This window comes from Elephantulus edwardii, unplaced genomic scaffold (assembly GCF_000299155.1).
Source record: "Elephantulus edwardii isolate Elephantulus edwardi_28Jun2011 unplaced genomic scaffold, EleEdw1.0 scaffold00007, whole genome shotgun sequence".
Lineage (NCBI taxonomy): Eukaryota > Metazoa > Chordata > Mammalia > Macroscelidea > Macroscelididae > Elephantulus > Elephantulus edwardii.
In genome coordinates this window covers 495787-519406 of record NW_006399757.1, presented here as the reverse complement: position 1 = coordinate 519406, position 23620 = coordinate 495787, and the positions used below count along the sequence as shown (strand labels likewise).

Here is a 23620-nt window from a genome sequence, read left to right as displayed (position 1 = left end):
CGCTATGAGTCGCAAGCGACTCAACGGCACATAACAACAACAACAACAAACAATGAAACCCAAGAAAGAATAGATGATGGGACTGTCTAAGAATTAATCCCTATGTTCATCAAAAACTTTCCTAACTAGGTAAAAAGGAAAGCCCCAGAATGGAAAAAATATTTGGTAATGACATATCTGACAAGGAATTCATATCTAAAATTTATAGAATACTCAGGCACCTCAACAAGAAAAAGATAATCAACCCACTCTGAAAATGGGCACAGGATATGAACAGACACTTCACACACACACAAAAAAGACATTCAGATAGCAAACAAACACATGAAGAAATGTTCAAAATTCCTAGGTCAAGTTTTACATAAGCACAATCAAGTAGGTGTTCTGGAATTCCCATGCTGTTCAATGTTAGCCACAGTTTGATGTGACCCACACAGTCAAATGCCTTTGGATAGTCAATGAATCACAAGTAGACTCCTTCTGGTACTGTCTGCTCTTAGCCAAGATCCATCTGACATCAGCAATGATATCCCTAGTGCTTAGTGCAACAATGCAATAGTGACATACCTATTTATCTGTTGGGCCTGTCCCCTTCCTTTCATATGCAAGCTCATTAAGAAGATTTGTCGTGTCTTGCAGCATCTAGACCAATGCCTGACACTGAGCAGGTGCTTGGTAAATTTAAACCAAGCGAAGGAGTACACTGAAAATAAGGTATTTGAAGATCCAGGAAAGTAGTGAGCAAGTGAGAATGGAATTAAGATCTGAGGAACTACAAAGATAGACTTTCCTTCCCTGCTTCTTCTGGATGGGTCACTCCGATCAAATTACTACATCAGTTTGAACCACAAAGATTTGGGCCTTGTTGGCACAGAGTTCGTGTTTATGTAGGCTTGGCCCTCCTTTTTCACGCCTCTTAATTTCCTACTGTCTGCTTGCACACCTTACCTTGTCTAGTGTAGGAAGGTATTCTCAGATATTCTCTAGAAAGTCTGTTGAAGTGAAACAAGGGGTCTGACCCAGGACATGCACACAGAGATCAGGTGCTGAAGCTGAGCCCCACAGGTAGGTGAGCATGTGGTGGGGCCCCAGGAGGCCGGACCTGGCGGGGCGGGGCAGAGCTGGACAGGCCAATCCCGGGCTGCCCAAGAATGGGAGCTGAGGCAGCCAGCACAAGGGCCTCCTGGCTGTCAGTGCATACAGCTACCTGTCTGTCCTCCTGTCTGAAGCCATGGCAAAGCTGATTGCGCTCACTCTCCTGGGGCTGGGACTGGGATTCTTCAGGGATTATCGGTCGTCTTTCCAGTAAGTAAGGTTGTGATGACAACTTATTGCCATCTCCAACTCATTAGCCCCGATTGCCGCCAAAAGGGGAACCTAGACTCTGAACAGAAAACCTACAGGCAGATTGGATGCACAGCTCACAAGGACTGTCCACTTTTCATGTGCCACTTAAATATACGTCCTTGCTCACAGTCTGAAAGAGTAAGGAGACCTCGGTGGTCAGTGCTTTGAGCGGACAAATTGTGAGCATATCCATGTAACTTTTCATAGATAACCAGATTGGGCACCAGATACAGGCAAAGGACCCCCAAACGTTGCTACTTGGTCCTGGCAGACAACAAGCACTTCTTGGAGAGCCTCATGTTGCGGCCTCCAGGAGGCAGCGAGATAGCTTTCGCGTGGACTGTGGCAGATGCATGCACATGTGTCTATGGTGTGGCTTCATCTTGGAATGGAGGTGCAGGTACACTGATAAGATCCCCCGCCTGGCATTAGATGCCCTGGGTTCCAGCCTCTGACTCTTCTTGTGCATCTTGGGCCAATCACTGCACTTTTTAAAAATTAGTTGTTAATTGCCCTCAAATCAGTTCTGACTCTTCCTGTTCCTATCCTGTTTTGATTTTTCATGAACTTAAGCGTGACAGCATTTAACTGCTTCACCAAACAAGAGTACTACTGTGTACTCATATATGAAACGAGTAGCACAGTGCCGGGTTACATAAAACACATTCAATAAAATATTAGTTCTCTCCTTCTCTTAAAGTGCTCTATAAACTGTTATTAGACAAGGAAAATAAGTATGTTTAAAAAGATTAGCTGTGATTTTGTTGAAACTTTTTACAAGGTTCAAAGTCTTGTGATCATACTACCCTCTAAGGCCAAAACAACAATATTTTCTTATTTACTCTGAAGTAAAACATTAATCAAAAGGAAATTGAACAATTTTTGTTTTTCTAAATTAGGTAACCCTCTAGACTGATGTAAAGCTTGCATTCAGAAGAATTTATTGATTTTAAAAAAAGTATTCATTCCTCTCTCCTATCCATTGTTTTTGAATTTACTAAATGTTAAAGGAATTTCAAGAAAAAGAAGTTGATGGCAATTTGGATTTCTAAAACATGTAAAAATGGAAGTTTGTGAGTTTTCTTTAGTCATTTCCTACTAAAGGGTCTTTTGTTGTTTTGTTTGCCACAGCATATGTGCGGCTGTGGTATTAACCTGGGATAAAAGGAAATGAGATATTGTAATTACTCAACACCTGATCTACACATTTTGTGCCTAAGTTCTCCGTTTCATCTGCACCTGGACTTGACCTGGCCTTTCACTCCAGTTGCCCTACATTACACTACCTTCCAAAGGATACAGCAGATCTGCCCGAAAGGAACTAAAATCCCTCTTTAATTTTATTATTCCTTGCTTTATTCTAAGAATGATGACTATAGGCATGTTTAGTATTTTTGTGTAGAAATGCAGATTTACCGTCCCTGTCTTTAAAAGCTTCTCTCTCAATAATGAGGTCTTATGAGCCCATATTTAAAAAATCAGTGTTTTTCTACATTTGTTCATTTTTTAAAAATTAATTTCAATAAACATTTACAGAGATTTTGGCTTTCCATTAATTCATTGTTGCACTTCTGCTCCCTACCCACCCCACCCCCACCCCCGGTTTGCTCTTCTCTTTGAAAAGTAAAATTCCTTCATTGGTCCACAATCCCCCCACACCCTCTCCCCGACCCTGAGTATACTCCACTCTGCAACCTTCATTATGAACTCTTATGATAATCATAATGCCCTAAAATATATTGCTTTTAGACTGTTCTCTCCCTCATTGGTTTCAATGCAGTATACATAAGTCATCCAGTTTTTCCCATTCTTACCCTAACCCTGATGTCAGTCCCATTCTACAACAGTGGCACTATGCAGTGTGTGTCCTTTTGTGACTGAGATATTTCACTCAGCATAATGTCCTCCAGGGTCACCCATTTTGAATAATATTGCATAAGTTCCTTGTTTTTCAATGCAGCATAGTATTCCATTGTGTGAATATACCACAGCTTCTCTATCCATTCATTTGTTGATGGGCACTTGGGTTGTTTCCAACTCTTTGCTATTGTGAACAAAGCCGCGATAAACATGGGTGTGCACATATCTGCTTCGATGTCAGTTATAGTCTCTTTGGGGTATATTCCCAGTAGTGGAATTGCTGGGTCAAATGGTATCTCTATTTGCAACTTTTTGAGAAAGCGCCACCCCGCTTTCCACAGTGGTTGCACCATTAAAAAAATATTTATTTTACATTGATTTGCATACAAAATTTGTATACCTTTGTCTCACACTATCCTTTGCTCAAATTGTGTTTCATACAATCATTCCCATTCATTATGTTTTATAAAATTAATCATCATTGAACTCTACACACCATCATCCTGTCTTTTCAGATCCCCGCAGATCTTTTCCATTTCCTTTACCCACCTCCTTCCACCAATCAAATTATGTGACCCTGTGATTTCTCCCCTGCCCATCCTCACCTCTCTGCTCCCATCCCTTCCTCCCTTGGACCCCCATACACGTTTGACTAGTTATCCTTCTGTTTTTGCAATAATGGTTTTGTGTAGTATTTCTTCTTATGAGACTGAGTTAGTTCACTCAGAATAATGTCCTCCAGTCTCTCCCAAGTTATATAATATTTTTTGAAATTGTTGCTTCTGAGTGCTGTGTAGTGTGTTCATTTCTTTTTCTATTTTGGATGATAATGCCAGATTCTGACTCATAGAATTGAACTGCCCCACTGGGTTTCCAAGCACTTACTGCAAGTTGACTGCCCTATCTTTTACCTTTAGAGAAGCTGGTGGTTTCAAATGGTAGACTTTTGGGTTAGCACTTGAGTGCTTTAATTACAGAGCTCCAAGGGCTCTTCATTGTTTGTACATGTTGTAGATTCAGCTCTGACTCCTCGCTACCCGGGTATAAGAGGATGAAGCTGCCCAAGCCTGTGCCATCCTCACTGTTGCTCTGGGCTTGAGCCCACTGATACAGCCGCTGTGTAATACATCTTTTTGAAGATCTTCATTTGTGTTCAGTAAATTTTCATGTTTAGAGCTCTCAATTGTTACCTTGTAGTCTGTATATTTTATCGTTGACATTGCTCTGATCTAGTGGTCTATTGACTACTTCTCACATTTGTTCTTTACTTCTTTTATCTTTAGCTTAGTGTTCACATGATGTTAATATGCTCAAGAATAAGAAGCTGTAGTGTGTGTGTGTGTGTGTGTGTGTGTGTGTGTGTGTAGCATATTTTTTATGCTCTGGCTTTGAGAATGATTGCCTGAAGTTATAAACATATTGAGTACAGATACATTATTCAAATTCTGCACTCAAGTCCAGTCTGTGGGGTAAGAATGAACAAATGAGTTAGAAACCCATCTGTAAGTAGGCCTAAAAATCAGTGTAATAACTTTGAACCACTTTATAATTTAACCCAAATTTCCAGTAGTAATTTAAGCTATCATCCAAGTTTGATTTCAATTTCTCACTGCGAATTTGCATTCCCATCCCTGATGTACTGAATCTACATTTCAACAAGATCCCAGGAGGTTTTTATACAAGTATTTGACCTGAAGATCCATAAGAATCACCTGATGAATCCTCTTGTTGAAATGTAGATTCTAATTCAGAGTATCTGGGATGGAACTGAAAAGGCTCACCAAGGGATCAAACTGGAATGAAAAGGTCCAAAGCTCTGGTTTCCACCCAGGACTTCTGACACAACTGTGAAACTATGCCTGCTCCTCCCAAAGTGAACAGGGGAGAGGATTCTGTGCATCTCTCTTGTGTATCCATACACCCTACTAAATAAAGAGAAAGTGCTTTACTCAGGTGACCCAGGTATCTTGCTCTAATAGAATTATCCAGGTTTCAGGATCCACTAACCATGAGGTGAAACCTAGGTGAAGTTAAAGACTTTATCGTCTGCATAGAGTGGAAACCTATTATGTTTTCTGCATAGCTTTATATCCTTTTTATTCCTTTCACCTTCCTTCCCCAGGAAACGACTTAATGCTGACCGAGAAGTGACACCAGTGGAACTTCCTAATTGCAATTTAGTTAAAGGAATAGGTATGTATGTGAGAGGAATTAGCATCTCATTTGTATTTGTGGTATTATCTTGACATTTGGGTGACGAATGCACTTGCTTCAATTTGTTAAGAATAAAACTTTGAACCAGAAGAGTATTATTAACTTAGAAAGTATTATTAACGACTGGCCATTGAGTTGATTCTGTCTCATAGCCATCAAATGTGTGTCATGGTAGAACTGTGTTTGTCAGTGACTGCTCTTTCCAAAGCAGATCACCAAGTCTGTCTTTCCAGGTGTTTCTAGCTGCTCTACTTCTGAAAAGTCAATCAGTGAAGCTGAGTTATAGAATGATATCAAGGATATCATCTATGAAGAAAGTAAAAGTTCATTACAAAGAAAGAAGAGAAAGGGGAAAAAACCAAAATGGATGTCAGAAGAGACTCTGAAAATTGCACTAGAGTTTCAAGAAGCCAAAACAAAGGGGAAACATGCCAAAGTAAAAGATCTAAACAGATTTCAAAGGGCAGCTCAAGAAGACAAAGCAAAGTATTATAATGGAATGTGCAGAGAGCTAGAATTGGAAAAGAAAAAGGGAAGAACTCGCTCTTCATTTCTCAAGCTGAGAGAACTGAAAAACAAATTTAAGCCTCGAGTTGCAATATTGCAAGATGCCATAGGCAATATATTGAATGCATCAAAAGAAGGTGAAGGAAATATTCCTAGTCACTGTACCAAAAAGAACTGCAACTGAAAAATTTCAGGAAATCCCATATGAGTAGGAGCCAGTGAAAGAAGAAGTTGAAGCGGCATCGAATGCTTTTGCATTAGCAAGAAATGTCTCCAGGAATCGATGTGATACCAGTTGGCTTTTTCAAGAAACAGATACAACCCTGGATGTACTCACTAGTCTATGCCAGGAAATTTGGAGGACATAGTTCTGGTAAATGGATTGGAAGAGGTCCATGTTTGCTCCAATTCCCAAGAAAGGTGACCCAACAGAGTATAGAAACTATTCAACAATATCATTAATATTACATGCCAGCAAAGTCCTGCTGGAGATCATTAAAAAATGGCTGGAACAGTACATAGAGAGGCGACTTCCAAAAATTCAGGCAGAATTTAGAAGAGGCCATGGCACTAGGGATATCATTGCTGATGTCTGATGGGTCTCAACTGAAAGAATACCGGAAGAATGTCTAGTAATGCTTTATTGGCAATACAAAGGCATTTCACTTTGTAGATCATAACAAGTTATTGCACGCACCTAATTGTGCTCATGTGAAACCTATACCTGATTGGAGTTACTGGTGAAAAACTAGACTCCAGAAATTGACAGAATATCAATTGAGGTGTTTCAACAAACAGCTACAGTGCTGGGCACACTCACTAGTCTATGCCAAAAAATTTGAGACAGTTAGCTGCCTAATCAACCAAACAAAAAAAGATGGGATAGATTTTATTTGTGATACAACAAAGTGTGAAAATTATTGGGTAGTATCATAAATGTCACTCCCTGGAGAGAGAAAACATATCTGGAAAGGCAGAATTCGGCGAAAGAGAGGAAGACCCTCAACTGGATGGATCGACCAGTGACAGCGGTAATGGGTTCAAGTGTGTTAGAAAGTGGGAGGATGGCACAGGCTAGGGCAGAGTTCAGGTTTATTGTTCATAGGGTCGCTGTGGGTTGTGCTCAACTTGACAACACCTAACAACAACAGCATCATTAATATCACAAGTTAAATTTTGTTGAAGATAACTCAAAACAGCTAGAACAAGTACCTACAGGTAGAACTGCCAGAAGTTCAAGCTGGATTCAGAAGAGGATACCAAATACATGATATTGCAGATGGCGGATGGATTTTGGCTGAAAAGAGAGAATATCAGAAAGATGTTGTCTGTGTTTTATTGGCCACACAAAGGCACTGAACTGTATGGATCATAACAATTTATCAATAACATTGTAAAGAGTAGGAATTCTCAAACACTTAACTGTGTTCATGTAGAACCTGTACATAGGCCAAGGAAACAGTAATGGGAACAGAAGGAATATTGTATGCTTTAAAATCCAAAAGATGTGTACAAGGGTTTTCACTTTTTATTATCCTTATTCAATCAGTATGCTGAGCAAATAATCTGAGTAGTTGGACTATATGAAAAAGATCATGATGTCAAGACTCATTAACAAGTGATGGTAGGAAGATGCTCACTGAAAATGAAGATTTGAGGTAAATATGGATTAAAGTAAAAAAAAATATAACTTTGTGTATGGGTAATGGTGCAATGTAAAGAAAATAAAAATCCTCACAACTGGACCAATAAATCATGATAAATGATGAAAAGATGAAGATGTCAATCATTTCATTTTACTTGGATCCACAATCAACACCCATGGAAACAACAATCAAGAAGCCAAATCTGTTGCAAATTCTCTCAAGTTGTTGTCCACCCAGCACAGATTCCTAGCTGACCCACCATTAGGTTTCTGATTTGTCTTTCTCCTGTGGAGACCCTCGTAGAGTTGAACTTCCAATGGATTTGACTGCCAGAGAGCTAGCACTTTTCAGCTTACTGTCAGAGACACATGACCATTGGGCTAGAAGCACAATTTCCTATGAACTATACCATCAGAGCTCCCTACTTCAAGGGAGAGCAAGGATTTCACTTTACGGACTAAAGTGTACTTCACCTAGACTATGGTATTCACCATCGCTTCTTATGTACTTTAAAATTTGATCATGAAAAATGAAAACAAAAGATAACTTGTACCTTTTGCATTGTGGTGTTGGAAGGCACTATTGACCACACTGTAGACTTCCAAAAGAATAAGCAAACGTGTCGTGGGGAAAATGCAACTATAATGCCCCGTAACAGTGAAGATGATGAGCGTTCAGGAGGAGCTGGTCCCAGGAGAAGGCCATTGCATTTTAATAAAGGTTCAATGAAAAAGTGGAAGATCCTCCCCAAGAGAAGTGGACACAGTGGTTGCAGCATTGGGCTTGAGTATTGTAAGAGTGGCACAGGGTAGGACAGTGTATTGTTCTTTTGTACATAGTGTCACTTCCAGTTAAAGCTGATGTAAACACATCTGACAACCATAACAACATATTGCTAATGTGTTCCTTTTGCTTGATAAGTTTTGCAAACACAATATGCAGACTTGTATTGGTGGTATCATTAGCTGAGGAAAGAGAAAAGAGATGAAAGGAAGGAAAGAGGATGGTAAGAAAACAAACATCATTGGTACCAGTAGTCAGGAAACTAGGAGATGTACTGCATTGGAGAAGTCCACTGTCAATGACCTCTTCAAAATAATGAAGAGTAATGATGTCAGTATGAAGATTAAGGTGAGTCTGGTTCAGGCCATGGTCTTCTCAGTTACCTATTATGCATCAGATAACCAAAAAATGAATAACTATGAGAGAAGAATCAATGCCTTTGAGTTGTGCTGGAGAAGAGTACTGACTATTCTATGGATTTCTAAAAGAACAAACAGATATATATCTTAGGAAAAAAAGGGTATCCAGGATGCTCCTTGGAGGCAAGGATGGTGGAGCTTTACTTTTCATACTCTGGATATGTAGCTACACAAGGCTATTCCTTGTAAGGGACATCATTCTTGGAAAGATGGAGGGTCAGTGAAGGAAAGGAAGATGCCCAATGATATGAATAGACACTGCGACTTCAGCAGTGGGCTCTAGTGTGTCAGAGGTGATGAGAATTACCCAGAAAATGGTTCAAGCTGTTCTTGATTTTTTTCGTGTGTGTACTGTCAAATTGGATCTGACTGGCACAGGAGGAGAGTGCCCCTCCTTCTCCAGCTGAGCATTTAGTGGATTCAAACCATGTACCTTTGGGATTGCCGTGCAGCTTCTTGCCACTAGGCCACCAGAGCTCCAGAGTTCTTAGGGTTATGCATCATACTCAACTCAACAGCACCTAACAACAACAACAACAATAAAGGGTGTATATCCTCTATTTAAAATTAAGTGTCTATAAACGTCTTTTTTTTTTTTTGCTTAAAAACATCATGGCTTTCTGTTCCATACAGGAGGAGGGGTGCTGAGGGTCGAGCCCATGGGGGCCACTTTGGTAAAGTCCCTGGTATCTTGCTGCATAGAGGAGCCTGGGGTGCGAGGAGATAAGCATTAAGGTTCCTTGGTTGATCATATAAACGTCTTTTAATTATTGTTGTTAAGTGCTTTCGAGTTAAGTACGACCCATAGCAACCCTATGAACAACAGATCTGAACCCTGTTAGTTGTTTTATTAATTATACTATTATCTTCTACTTCTCATAAAATCACATTAATAAATTTGAATAAAAATTGAAATATTGAATTATTCTAAACATATTAAAGAAGAGCTGAATCTTCGTCTTCATGTAAGGAATGATAAGGAAATAGGCCACCGCTGTTGTCTACAATAATCTATTCTGTTCTCTGCCCTGCAGATACTGGTTCTGAAGACTTAGAGATACTGCCTAATGGACTGGCTTTCATTAGCTCTGTGAGTATTTTCTGTCACCTGTTCTATAGAACCTTTTACAGACTGACAGCTTCAAATCTTTACTTTAAAATCCATTATTGTTGATTCTGACAGGGAAACCCCATGTGCTACTGAGTAGAGCTTCTCCCCCTTTTATGGAAGCAGATCATATGACCATTATTTATAGCGTTGTGGGATGGATTTGAGCTGCCAACTTTTAGGCTGGTGATGGTTGTTGTTGTCATCAGGGCTCATAAAGTGGGAACCAACCGATAGTTGTCCCTCCTGTGGGTTTTCAGAGGCAGTAATCCACATGGGAGTTGATTGCCCAACCTTCTCTCACAGAGCAGGGTGGTGGATTCCAACCTCAAACCTTTGCATTGAAAGCATAGTTCCTTACCACTAAACCACCAGAGCACCCTTGTAGGTTGGTGGCAGTTGTTGTTAAAACCATCAAATCAGACCCAAGCTATAGTTGACCTTCTAGTGGGATTTCAGAGGCAATAAATGTCATGAGAAGGGATTGCCCATCTTTCTTCCACATTGTAACTGGTGGATTTGAACCATGTATCTTTGTACTGAAGCTCAGTTCCTTACCACTAAGCCACCAGAGATCCCTTTTAGTTTAGAGGTTTCGCATAAACCAATTCTGCCACCCAGAGACCCTTAATTCAGACTTTGGGAATCTCAGAACTCTTAATTCTGCTTATGTAAAATCTATACCTAGATCAAGAAGCTGTTGTCCAAACCGAGCAAGGGAACAGTACAGGTTTTAAATCAGGAAAGGTATGAGTCAGGGATGTATCCTTTCTCCATACCTATTTTGTTTGTATGCTCAGCAAATAATTTGTGAAACTGGACTCTATGAAGGTGAATGTGACATCAAGATTGGAGAAAGACTCATCAATAACCTGTATTATTAAGATGACAAAACCTTGCTTGCTGCAAGTAAGGACCTGAAATGCTAGCTGCAGAAGATCAAAAATTACAGCCTTCAATATGGGTTACATCTCCCATTAATAAACAAAGATTCTCATTATGGGGTCAACAGACAACATTCTGATACATGGAGAAATGATTGAAGCTGTTAATTATTTCATCCTCCTTGAATTTAACAATCAACATTCTTGGTTCTAGCAGTCAGGAGATGAGGAGACTTATTGCATTGGGCACATCTGCTGCCAGAGACCTCTTCAAAAGACCTAAAAGCAATGATATCAGCTTGAAGACTAAGGTGCACCTAATTCAGGCCTTGATCTTTTCAGTCATCTGCTATATATCTGCGAGCGGGACAATGAATAAGGATAACAGGAGAAGGACTTATCCCTTTGAGTTGTGGTGCTGGAGAAAAGTACTGATTAGCCTATGGACTCTCAAAAGAACAAATAGATACATCTTGGGAAGAGTGCAGCCAGAGTGCTCCTTAGAGGCAATGATGATGAAGTTCCATCTCTCATAATTTGGACATCTTGCTAGGAGAGGCTTTTCATATTTTGAAAGGTGGAGAATAGGTGAGAGAAAGGCACCCAACAAGATGAGTGGACACAATGACTATAGGAGTGGGTTCCGGTTGTCAGAGACTGTGGGGATGGCACAGGATACCACAGGGTTCAGGTCTCTTGTTCATAGGATGACCGTGAATCCTACTTGACTCCATGACCTCTAACAACAACTATTTCAAGTAAAATAGGCAGCACATGGTTCAAATCAAATTATTCATTCACCACTAGGTGGTGACATCCAAGAAGGAAAAAAAGTCATGCTGGGAAGGGTGGAGGGTTAGAGAAAGGGGAGAAAGAAGATTCTCCAGAGGTTGGATTGGGGCAGTGACTGTTAACAGTGGTCTCGAGCAGAGAATAGGTCATGAAGAGGGCACAGGATAAGGCAAAGGTCCAATCTGTTGTTTACAAGATTGTTATGAGGTGTTGCAGGCTGGATGGCACCTGGCAATAACAGCACGTGGCATAGTTTGTAGAGACTATCTGTTCATTGTAAACCAGTGATTCTGGGAGAGAGCTGGGCAGTCTGTTCTGTTATTATTTACAGTTTCAGAAATCCAATGGATGGCCAGTGATAATTCAGTCTCGAGTCTATGGCAATCAAAGAGAGAATGTATGTGTTTAACAACTGTGATTGTGTGTGTTCTGTGTTCTCTTATAAATGCACAGAAATGTTAATTATAGAACAGAGCTCAGGTCCTCTTGCAAAGCTTACTGTGAGTCTTATTCGACTCAACAACACTTAACCATTGCTAAATGAGACTAGTGCTGTTATATCTGGAGGAATATTCTTCCACTTTGCACATCACTCTGTGTCAATGTGTTGTATGAAGTAACCTGGGTTTGCTGTGATGCTGAACCTTGTATCATGGGGATATCAAATACCAGAATGGTTTCCCATTGTGGACAGTGTTTGGTGGAGCTCCCAGTTGTAAAACAGCTTGGGAAATGGGAATAGCATCCACTTCCTAAACCACAAGCCTCTGGAAACTCTATGAACTTGGAAAAACAACGGTAGCTATGGAATGCATTAGGTCTTTGTTATTGTGAGTCGACCTTGACTTGATGACAATCATCATCAACAACAACAACAACAACATGTGTATTCTAGGGAGCGCTTGAGTCTTAGTGGCAAGGATTGTCGTATCAGCACAAAGGCTTGTGGTTTGAACGTTCTAGTTGCTCCAAGGGAGAAATATGGACAATCTCTTCCTCTGTGAGTCACTTGTCTCTGTAAACATTCAGAGGTCAGCTCTAAGTCAGTCAGACTTGAGGGTACTCAACAATACGTGTCCACTGGGAACTCTGGTGGTTTAGTAGTAAGGATTTGCGCTGCCAGGACAAACCCTCAAGGTTCGGTTCCACCAGCTGTTCTGTGAGAGATGGATGGGCAACTTCTTCCTGTGCAATTTGTCTCCCCTGGAAACTCACTTGAGGATCAGCAGCAGTTTATGAAGCGTGGCTTCTTGTTTAACTCATTATTTCTGATACAGCACATAATATACTCTCTAAATATTTGTTACATGTGTGTGTTTATATTTACTTTGTAGTTTCTTAGTGCTTAAATTTTTGTTTTTATACTTTTCAGAATAAGTCCTTAATTTAAAATTGTTGATAGGTCTTTCTCTCGTGTCCAAATCTTAAAGACAGAATTCAGCATGTGTGTTGCACATCTCCTGTATAAAAATTGCTATGATAAGTGAAATAGCCCCAAAGAAAATCAGCCAACAAGCTGGTGTAGGAATTTCTAACACAGCAGGGTTGACAGATACAATATACCAGTCACTCCGCCAGTTAAAAGCCTTTGGGTTTTTGCAGCTAATTTAGAGCAATTTTCTTTGATGAGGATGGAGAATCAATTAAAGCATTGTCTTGGAAACTTTTTTATAAAGTAACAATATGTATTTCAAGCAAAATATTATAGGAGAGTATGCCATATCAAGCAATATGTTGCTCTGGTTGACAGCCAAGAAAGGAGGTATTATCAATTAAAAAAATATAAAAAACAAGAAAGGAGGCATTATCAGAGATTATCAGACTCCCTTTACATCTTGTCTTCCTTTTATACTTATTTTTATATGTGGAACCAACTCACAGCTCCTGCTTAAACAGGTTTTCAGAAGCTGTAAATCGCCTGGGAGGAGATTGCCTATTTTTCTCTCTCAAAGCAGCTGGTGGACTTGAACCACATACCTTTGCCTTGACAGCACAACTCCTCACCACTAGGACACCAGAGCTTTTTCAGTACTGTGAAGGCACTAAAGGACGTGATATGAAAACCATAACCAAAGTTCTTTCTGAATTTCCTTGCACACATTACGGCAGGCTGTAAGTAAGTGCCTCTTTGGCTTGGAGATGTGTGTATGTAAATGATCAAATATTAATATCACCTGATCTTAATATAAAAACCAGCTAGAGCAGTACACAGACAGAGAACTTCCACAATTTAAGCTGGATTTAGAAGAGGCCACAGCACCAGGGATATCACTGATTGCAGTTGGGTCCTCACTGTTTTGCTATCTCCACTCTCCATAGATGATTTACTGCTTTCTAATGGATTGTTCGTTCTTGAGTCAGGTATAGAAAGATTGCATTCTTTCTTTGAACTGATTCACTGAAAGCTGAGAGTAGTTTGGTAATTAAAAAGGCAGGAAGGTTCTTCTTACTATCCAAGTCTCCTACTGCTGCTGCCACCCCAGCTAAATTCTCATCTTGACCTGCTTTGGCTTGTTTTTTCCTTTTATCTTCTTTTTTTAATGACATTTTTATTTTATACTGATTTACTTACAAAGTTTATATACATTGTTCTTCACACCAGATCTTTCCCATTTCCTTTACCCACCCCTATGTCCACCCATCAAATCATGTGACTCCATCTGCCCATCCTCACCCCTCTGCTCCCCGTCTCTTGGGTCCTCATACATGTTCTACAAATTATTAGGTCTTATACAGTATTTGTCCTATGGGACTTAGTTCACTTAGCATAATGCTCTCCAATCCCACCCAAGTTAGGTAGAGATTTACAAAATCATTGCTCCTACATGCTGTGTAGTATTCCATTGTGTGAATGTACCATAATTTCTCAATCCATTCGATAGTGGTTGTGCTGTGTCCATGTTCTTGCGACGTGAATAATGCTGCTGTGAACATTGATGTACAAATCTCTATTTGTTCTCACTCTCTCAGTTCTCACCCTCTCAGGGTATATTCTAAGCAGTGGAACAGCTGGGTCATATGGAATTTCTATGTTCAGCTTTCTGAGGAAATGCCAAACTGCCTTCCAAAGTGTTTTTCCATTTTTAATCTTCCTTATGATATTGAAGCCAAGGTTTGGTACAGATGTGGTTTGTTGAAATGTCCATTGGAAGGGCTTGTGCCCTTGTGAGGAGGCCTGGGGACATGTCTTCCTGAACTCTCCACAAGCCAGCCGCTCAGCTTCCTGTCAAGTCCTGTGACCAGCCCTGTGACCTGGGGCAGAAGAGGTGAACCTGTGTGGCATGCAACAGTCAGGTAACTTTTGTTTGTATATACTGTTTACTCTCTTTGGCCTTCGTAGGGATTAAAATATCCTGGAATAAAGAGCCTTGAACCTGACAAGCCTGGAAAAATCCTTCTGATGGACCTGAATGAGGAAGCCCCAACAGTGATGGAACTGAAGATCATTGGCAGTAATTTTGACTTGCCTTCATTTAATCCTCATGGGATCAGTACATTCACAGATAAAGGTAGTAATATTTAATGTTTGTTAAAACAAAACTAAATTTTAAAAATTCCATGAGTGAATATGTCTATCTACTCATTCAACCAAAATATCAATCAAACAGTTATTGCTGGTGAGCTAGAAATGGATCATATTTGAAATGTCATTGAGGTTTTTGAGGTTGTAAATGTCACGGGAGATTGTCCATCATTCTCCCAATTTGATGCGGGTAGATTTGAACCACCAGAGACATGGCTGTTGGGTAGGAAGTACAGCTTCCTATGGAATATGCCATCAGAGCTTCTGCAATCGAAGTATATTCATGAATAATATTTTAATTTTTGGTTTCAAATTTCTCCTACGTTACTAAAATATTTGATAAACACTTAATGTGTAAGAATGTGAGACTATTTAAGATTTGTGAAACACCTAATTTTTTAAATAACATTTACACAAGTCTGAGGGTTTTCTATAGTAATATGATTTACTAAAAATGATTTACATTTCTGAGTAAATCAAAGTAACTTGGTTTACTGGGAAAAGCAGAGGGTCAGTGAAAGAGAGGTAGACTCTTAACAAGATGAATTGATCCAGCAACTACCATTCTGACTTGAGTACAGCAGGGAGGGCAAGGGTGAAGTCTGATCTGTTGTTCGCAGGATCACTAAGAGTTGTGGTTGACTCAGTGGCATCTAAAAACAATAATGTGTTTTAGTCTGAGTTTTTATGAGTTGTTCATTTTAGACTATTTTATAGACCCAGGAATTTACAAGAATAGGGTTAGTTTTTCTCCCTCCAAATCTAAGGTTTCTACAAACAAAAGATCCAAGGCCAGAAATTTGTCCCTGATGGCTTCTCTCAGCCCCTCCTCTCCATGCCTCCCTGTCCATTAATGCCTCTGTGTGTCTTCAGACTGGTCCTCCAGAGTCAGAAACTCGCCAATGCTAGTTGCTGCACCCATCCCTTTTCTCTTCTTCCCATGTCCTCTTTCTTATTGTCTGTAATTTCCTTGATCCGTGCGTGAATTCTCAATCCTAGTTACACACAGAACCACTTGGGAAGTTTATAGAAGGCTGATGCCCAAACCTTAGTTCAAGGGGTTGTGGTTCCATTGCTCTGTTCATCTGGTTACAAGCGTTCCAGATGATTAAAATGTAAGGCCAAGGCCGAGAGCCACATCGGTAGCCACAGAGTCTATTTCCTCATCAGCCATTCCCTTCTTTATGGTCTTTGCTAGACTCTTCCATTGTGAGGGGCTGGAATCTTCTGCCCTCAGTCATGTCCAGAACAACCATGGCTGGGCTTGCTTTTGAGGAGAACAGTACCTCGTGTAGGGAATTTATTTATGTATTTGATCAGCTCTTTCATTTGATCCCTTTAAGAACAAGATACTTATATTTAGATAGCTCCCTTTTCTTCCGTTTAAACTCAAAATATAAAAAAATGATTTTTCTTATTTCCCCGACTCCTCTCATATGCCCATTCATCTGGTCTATTTTAATTTTTAAATATTTAAATTTTAAGTATAAAACATAGTATTTAATGTGCATATTTTTTAAAGAAAAAAGTGGTGCTATTACACAATGCTTTTATAAGTTGCTTTTGCATTAAACTTTCCATCAAGGATTTCTTCCACGACAGTGTATTCATTAGAGCCCCTTCACAATGCCTCTGTAGGATTCGGCCGTGTGGGAGTGCTGAAACATAGTCTATCTGCTGATGGATCTGCAGGTAGCTACCAACCTTATTCTTATTGCAAACAATGTCAAAATAAGCATTCTTGTGCATACTTCTTTTGTAAGTATTTCTTTAGGATACATTTCTAGAACCTGAATCTTCTAGGCTAAATACTTATTAAGGTTTTATTCCTCATTTCATTTGATTTCTACCTCTCATATCTCAGCCAACAACACCAGGATTATTTTATCCTTTTAAAATGCCTCTCTTTGCTTTTCATCTCCTTTCTAGTCAATGCCACCCTCCCAGTCCTGTTCCTACTCTTCACAAACCTGACTATTGCTGCAATCTTGGGTCTTGTTGCTCTTTGGCTCAAAGCCTTCCAATGAGTAAGTCTTGGATCCTTTGTCTTGAACCCTGTCAAGACTGCACCTCTCAGGGGTCTATCCTCACATCCTTTTTCACACTTCACATCCTGCTCCCTCCAGCATCTTTCCTGTTGAGTGGATGTGCTAAGGAGACTCCTGTCACGGGCCTTTCGCACAGTCTCTCCTCTCAGACATCCACACAGTGTGCTTCCTTTTTTCATTCTGGACTTTATTCTAATGGCCCCTCAATAGAGAGAACTTCTCTCACTTTCCTTAAGAAAACAACCCATTACTCTTGTTAAAGATGGTCCTGTTATTTTTTCTTTGTCATGCTTAAAATCAAACAGGGAGCTCTGGTGGCCTAGTGGAAGGAGTCGCACTGTCAATTAAAAAACGTGAGGTTTGAATCCACCAGCTGCTCTGTGGGAGGAAGATGGGCATTCTCTTCTCATGAGATGCACAGCCTCTGAAAACCTGCTGGAATGTCAGCTAGGAGCTGGCACCAACTTGTAACAACAGTAACGAGTGTTTAGTGAGTGGACTAAGAAAGAGCTTCCTTTCTTCCTTCTCTCACTGCCAGGTCTCTTCAAGTCAGTCTGCTAAATTTCGCATCATTCCCCTAGAGACTTCAAAGTCCTAATGGGTAGGGAGTTGCACTGCTCACACAGAGATGAGTGGTTCATACTCGCCAGCTGCTCCCACAAACAAAGCTGGGCAAGTTCCTCACAGGCAAATGACAGCCTGTGGAAGCTGGCTGGAGGGTCAGTTATGAGCGGGTCCCAGATCCATGGCAGTGACTGTGGCTTTTGCTTTTCAATGTGGTCATGGCAAAGGCTTCCCAAGAGTCACTGTTTCTGAAGACCATGGTCTGACTTCCCTTGACCATCCCATCTCACCTCCTTGACCCCTTAGACTGGCCCCCATCCTCTCTGTAGCTCACATTTACTCGTGGAAGCTGTTTTCCTTTGCAACTGTGTGCTGTGTGTACTTTTGTTGAATTTATCACCTTGCGCTGTGGAAGTGTCTACCGCCCGAGCCTGCCTCTTCAAGTTGGCATTTCCCTGATCATCTGTCCCTCTTAGCTCAGCTCTGCATCTCCCCAAGACTGGGCTGAATTAGACAAAACTTAACAAGCATTTTGGAGTTACAGTGTCAGAGCCGATCATTTTTAAGCTGAAGCGCTTTCACCCTGTGGAGCTTCGAGTTTTCAGAGACTGTCATTGGGTTGGGTTTGTTATTTTTTGCCCTTTAGCCACTTTTCTTTGCAGCAATCACAAATGCTCCCCTGCACAGAGAGATGAAAATATTCCATCTGCCTGACATCCTAAGTACTAGTTGGAGGTGGGAGGAAATTGCTTTGCTGACAGCTGAGAGCTCAGTTAATATTTCCATTTTTGTTTTTCATCTCCTCTCAGATAATACTGTGTACCTGCTGGTGGTGAACCATCCCTATTTTAAATCCACGGTGGAGTTGTTTAAATTTCAACAAGAAGAGAAATCTCTTTTGCATCTGAAAACCATCCGACATGAACTTATGCCTAAGTACTGTCACATTGTATTTTAATTCAGTGCCACTTTTAGGTTTTCCTTTTGAGTAGGGTAACCATGGCTGTTCAATTTTGCTTTTGATTATCACACACTCTCTGAATAGTCTTCTGCAGAAATCTATAAAGACTCAATCCCCCAAGAGACATAGTTTTCCATCCTTTTGTGGTACCCTTTTGACCTGCTACCAAGAAAAACTTTGATCTCACAAATCAGACTTAATATTTTCAACTCAAATTCAACACCTTGAGTTTGATTTCTTTCTTATTTCCTTAATATAGTTACAGTACATTTTTTTTTTAATTAGAAATCCACATCCAAGTAGAAACCTAGTGCAAGTAAGACCTTTCTGTACCACGTCTCCTCCTGTCTAGTTGCATAGTCTAGGAATAACAGAGCTGAAGTGATACTTGGCTTGTTCCTAGTCCCTCTGGGCCTATATGGAGGAAAGAAAAGATCCCAGATTCTGATCAACACAGACCCAATTTCATGTTCCCTTATCTATGGGAATTTGGTTTAAGAGGCTAGTGATAAATTTAAGATAATAATCTGACACCATCTTTCAAATCTATTTTTATTCCTAATTAGGGTTTAACACAAATCAAAACTAAGATTGCTCTTTAGAAGCAAGAATGGTGAAACTCACATATCTTGGGCATGCAGGGCCAGTTCTTGGGCTATGACTTCATGCTGGGAATGTCTGATGGTCAGAGAAAGAGAGGAAGCCCCCTAAGATGATGAGTTCGCACAGGGGCCTTAACAGTGAGTTCAAGCATGGTGGAGCTCGTGAGGATGGTGCCGGGTCAGGGTCTAGTTGTTGTTCACAGAGCTGCTGAGTCGTACTTGACTTGATGGCCCACAACCATAATAGCAATCATGACTTTCTCTAGAATCTCAGAGTCTGCATGCATCATTTATGCATGGCTTTAGACCAACTCAGTAAATCCAGATTTCTGTAAAACGGGTTGTTATTCATAGGATCACAACTAGCAAAACCCCTGGAACATAGCCTGTGCTCAGATGTAATAGCCGCCCTTCCTCTCCTTAACTGACGGTATTGAAGATGAGAAAACAGAGAGAGAATTCAAGTTCTTAGATGAAGGCCAGGGAGCTCTGGTGGCTTAGCAGATAGAAATTGCACTTCCAACCCAAGGGTGGTGGTTGTTGGGTGGCACTGAGTCAAAACCAACTCACAGATGACCCTCCAGTGGGTTTTCAGAGGCAGTAAACTGCATAAGAGGAGACTGCCTATTCTTCTGTTGAGCAGCTGGTAGATTTGGGTCTTTGCACTAGGCCGCCAGAGTTCAAATCCACTAGCTGCCATATAGGAAAAAGCTGAACAATTTCCACTCATGTGACTTACTGCCTCTGAAAACCTTTGAGCCACTTCTGTGAGCCCCAGTTTCCTCTCTGTACTTTGCAGGGGTTGTGGTTGTTGTTACGCAGCATCATGTTGGAAGTGACTCCTAGCTGACCCTCCAGTAGGCTTTCAAAGGTGGTTAATTGATTGTGGGGAGATTGCCCCGCAGGGGTAGCTATGGGGCAGTTCTGATTCAGTGATACACAATAACAACAGATGAAGGTCAGTCAGCTAATTAGTGACTGAATAAGAAACACAGCCCAGACCTTTCTTAGTCTGGGGTGAGTGAACTCTCTGATGGCAGCTATTGGTAGTGTTGTTGTTGTTATGTGCCGTTGAGTCGCCTGTGACTCATAGCGACCCTATTTACAACAGCCCTAAACTCCGCTCTATCCTGTGCCAATCGCATTGCCTCTGACACACCCATCCCGTTATCCCAGTCACTGAATCAATCCACCTCATAGAGGGCCTTCCTCTTCTGTGCTGTCCCTCCACCCTCCCAAGCATGATGTCCCTCTCCAAGGACCGGTCTCTCCTCACAACATGTCCAAAGTATGTTAGATGGAGCCTCAGAATCCTTGCCTCCAAGGAGCCACCCAGTTTAACCCTTTCCAGGACATTGGTAGGAAAGTTTTATTAATATATTCACTCAATAAATATGTGATTTATGTATTTGATGAGAGAATTATGTCACTAGATTCCAAGAGACTGTGCATAATATCAAGCTCTGAATCAGGAGACATTCCATAGAGTAGAGGAAACTGGCCTGAAAAAAACCAGCAGCTTGATCTTAAACTCTAAGCCTCCTCTAACCTATTTAAGCAGATTATTTTATTGGTTTTTACAAGTATCTTATCTATTAGGTTTTATTATTATACTCATTTATATTTTTTAAAGGTCAAGGCTTGGAGTGTTTAATTTGCCCTAGATAACACAACCAGTAAGCGATAGAGCTGGGATTTTAATTCTCATAGCTGGGAGCTAGTACTTTGAATTGCTATGGTATAGCGAAAACCTCTTTTATTGATGGCGCTATTTAATCCTGCAAATGTCTGGTTTATACAATTTCTTGGGGTTAATCTCATTTTTCTCTGGGCCAGTTGCAAAAATATTAGTCTTAGGCAGCATAGAATCAGACTGAAGATAGCCACAGTAATGTAGCAATTAACCCAAGGCTGAGTCAGGTGTTTTTATACCATTAATATCCATACTGTTCAACCTATTACTAATACAATTTAAGGAAGCTCTGCTGAGGTAGCCCATGGAGAGTTGCATTGGTAACCCAACGGCTTTGTCTCTCTGATGGTTCAAATCCACCAGTGACTCATCAGGAGAAAGATGGGCAATCTCCCCACAATGGATGAACCGCCTTTGAAAGCCTGCTGGACAGTCAGCTATGAGTCAGTTCCAATATGCGGGTGCATAACAACAACCACAACCCTTGCAAGGTACAGAGAGGAAACTGAGGCTCACAGAAGTGGCTCAAAGTTTAGTGATGTGGTATGATCTCAGCAACAATAACACACAGCATGGGACCTCAAATGGCTGTCCATCAAAAGGCAAAGCTCAGAACAATCCCACAAAACTCCCGTCTTGGTGAGACAAGCAAATGCTTGCAAAGCACACCAATTCTAGAAACAGAGAAGTTCAACAGGCCATTTTTTTGTATGTGCGTGTGTGCCTGTACAGACTAATCTTAAGTTCCTAGTCCTCCCACTGCTTTTTTTGCCCTTGTGATAACAGTGACTATCATTTACTGAGGGTGAGATGTATGAAATACAGAGCAGGTGTTGTCTCATCACCACCCCCATTGAAACGACAAATTAAGAGTCCAACTCTTGGTCTTCTACTAATGAGCTGTGTGACTTTGGGAAAATCAGTTAACCTCCCTTTACAGATGAGAAAACTGAGGCTCTATGAGCATATAGAACTTGCCCTAAGCCCCAGGCTGCATCAGAGCTGCTGTTTCAGCCATAACACTATTTGCAATAGAGCAAAGATAATTCTCTCCCAGATAATGGCCCGGGGAACTTCCATCACCTCAATCAGCAAGGAATGACTCACTTATGTGTTCAGTATTGTACCTATTAAAGCAGAAAAATAGACTAATATATCTTACATTCTCAGTAACAGAGAGAGACCATGAATCAGAAAATAAGCCAAGGCATCCTATTTCTCTGCATGTCCATGGACATTATACTGAATCCTGAAACTTCCTAGCCAGAAGTGACCCTGTAAGGCCAAACTTCCAGTCTATCATTCTCCTCTTACAAGAGAGGTAGCTAGGCACAAACACAAGAATTCATTTTTGTTAGGCCACATTAACTATTTGTTAGGTGCTGTCATGCTGACCAAGATTCAGGGCAACCCTTTGAATAACAGATGTGAGTCCTGCCCTGTCCAGAACTGTGCGCGCCACCCTCACAATCTCGGTCGTGCTAAAGCCCAGTTTCAGTCACTGTGTCAATCCACTGAGAATCTGCCTGCCTTTGCTGCCCTTCTACTTTTTCTAGCTACTAGATGTTAGGTGCCCTCAAGCCTATTACGTGTCATAATAACCTTAGGAACCTTGCTGTGTTCTGCACCATCGCAACGGTCTGCACTGTGCACCAGCCCATTGTTACAATGACTGTGTCAAACTACCATATTGAACCTTCCTGGTTTTCTCTGATCCTCCACTTTCTACAGCAGAATGATTTTGTTCTAAGGATTGGTCTTCCCTGATGACATACATGTGAGACATTTTCACCATCATTTCCCCAAGGGAGCTCTCTGGATGCCACTTACACCAAGACAGACATGTTTGCTCTTTCGTTTTCACTAATAGGAGCCTTCACTGAATTACAAGTCGTGTGTGTGTGTGTGTGTGTGTGTGTTGTTTTGTCGTTGCTTGTTTTTTATGATGTCTTAAATGCTCCGGAGTCTGTCCCAAATGATTGCAGATGAATCTGACCCTGATAATGATTCCTAGCTTAATTTAAATTCTACTGTATTTAGCGTATCTGGACACAAAAAACACTAGGAATAGTATTTTTAAAAAAATACACCAAATAGGATTTTTATGTCACATTGCTATAATAATCTCTTGGGATCTCTTAGAACAGTTCTTGGGGATTATGTAGGTAGACCTGATCTCGTATTAATTTTAGGCCACAACAGCTGTGGAAAGGCTCCATCCCATATCTTGATCTTCATACATTCACAAACACCATTTCATTACCCTGTAATGTACACTACCTTTACCTGTGTACCCTGTGTGTCTTTTAATTGCAGTTTAAATGATCTTGTTGCTGTGGGACCAGAGCAATTTTATGCTACAAATGACCACTATTTTGTTGAGCCCTACTTACGGTCCTGGGAGATGTATTTGGGTTTAGCGTGGTCGTACATTGTTTACTACAGTCCCGATGACGTTCGTGTTGTGGCAGACAAGTATGATTTTGCTAATGGAATCAGCCTTTCACCTGATGGCAAGTATGTAAATCTTTTAATAAAAAAACAATGCATTTCCCTACATTCTCAATTGTTATCATACATCTATCTCTTTTTTAACTAATGAAAGTAAATACCTTGATATTATTTTTTCTATTCTATTCTATTCTATTCTATTCTATTCTATTCTATTC

General features: G+C 40.6%; 1 protein-coding gene across 1 annotated transcript in view; it reads left to right on the top strand.

The window, feature by feature from the left end:
* The first annotated feature begins 1229 nt into the window (after positions 1–1229).
* The window catches only part of PON1 (paraoxonase 1), a 32026-nt gene continuing 9635 nt past the window's right edge, over positions 1230–23620 (top strand). Inside the window, exons 1-6 of the mRNA XM_006880218.1 lie at positions 1230–1305; positions 5330–5400; positions 9811–9866; positions 14901–15069; positions 18505–18631; positions 23268–23468. Coding sequence (XP_006880280.1) covers positions 1232–1305; positions 5330–5400; positions 9811–9866; positions 14901–15069; positions 18505–18631; positions 23268–23468 — 698 coding nt within the window. The 5' untranslated portion in view covers positions 1230–1231. The remainder of the gene's footprint in view (positions 1306–5329; positions 5401–9810; positions 9867–14900; positions 15070–18504; positions 18632–23267; positions 23469–23620) is intronic.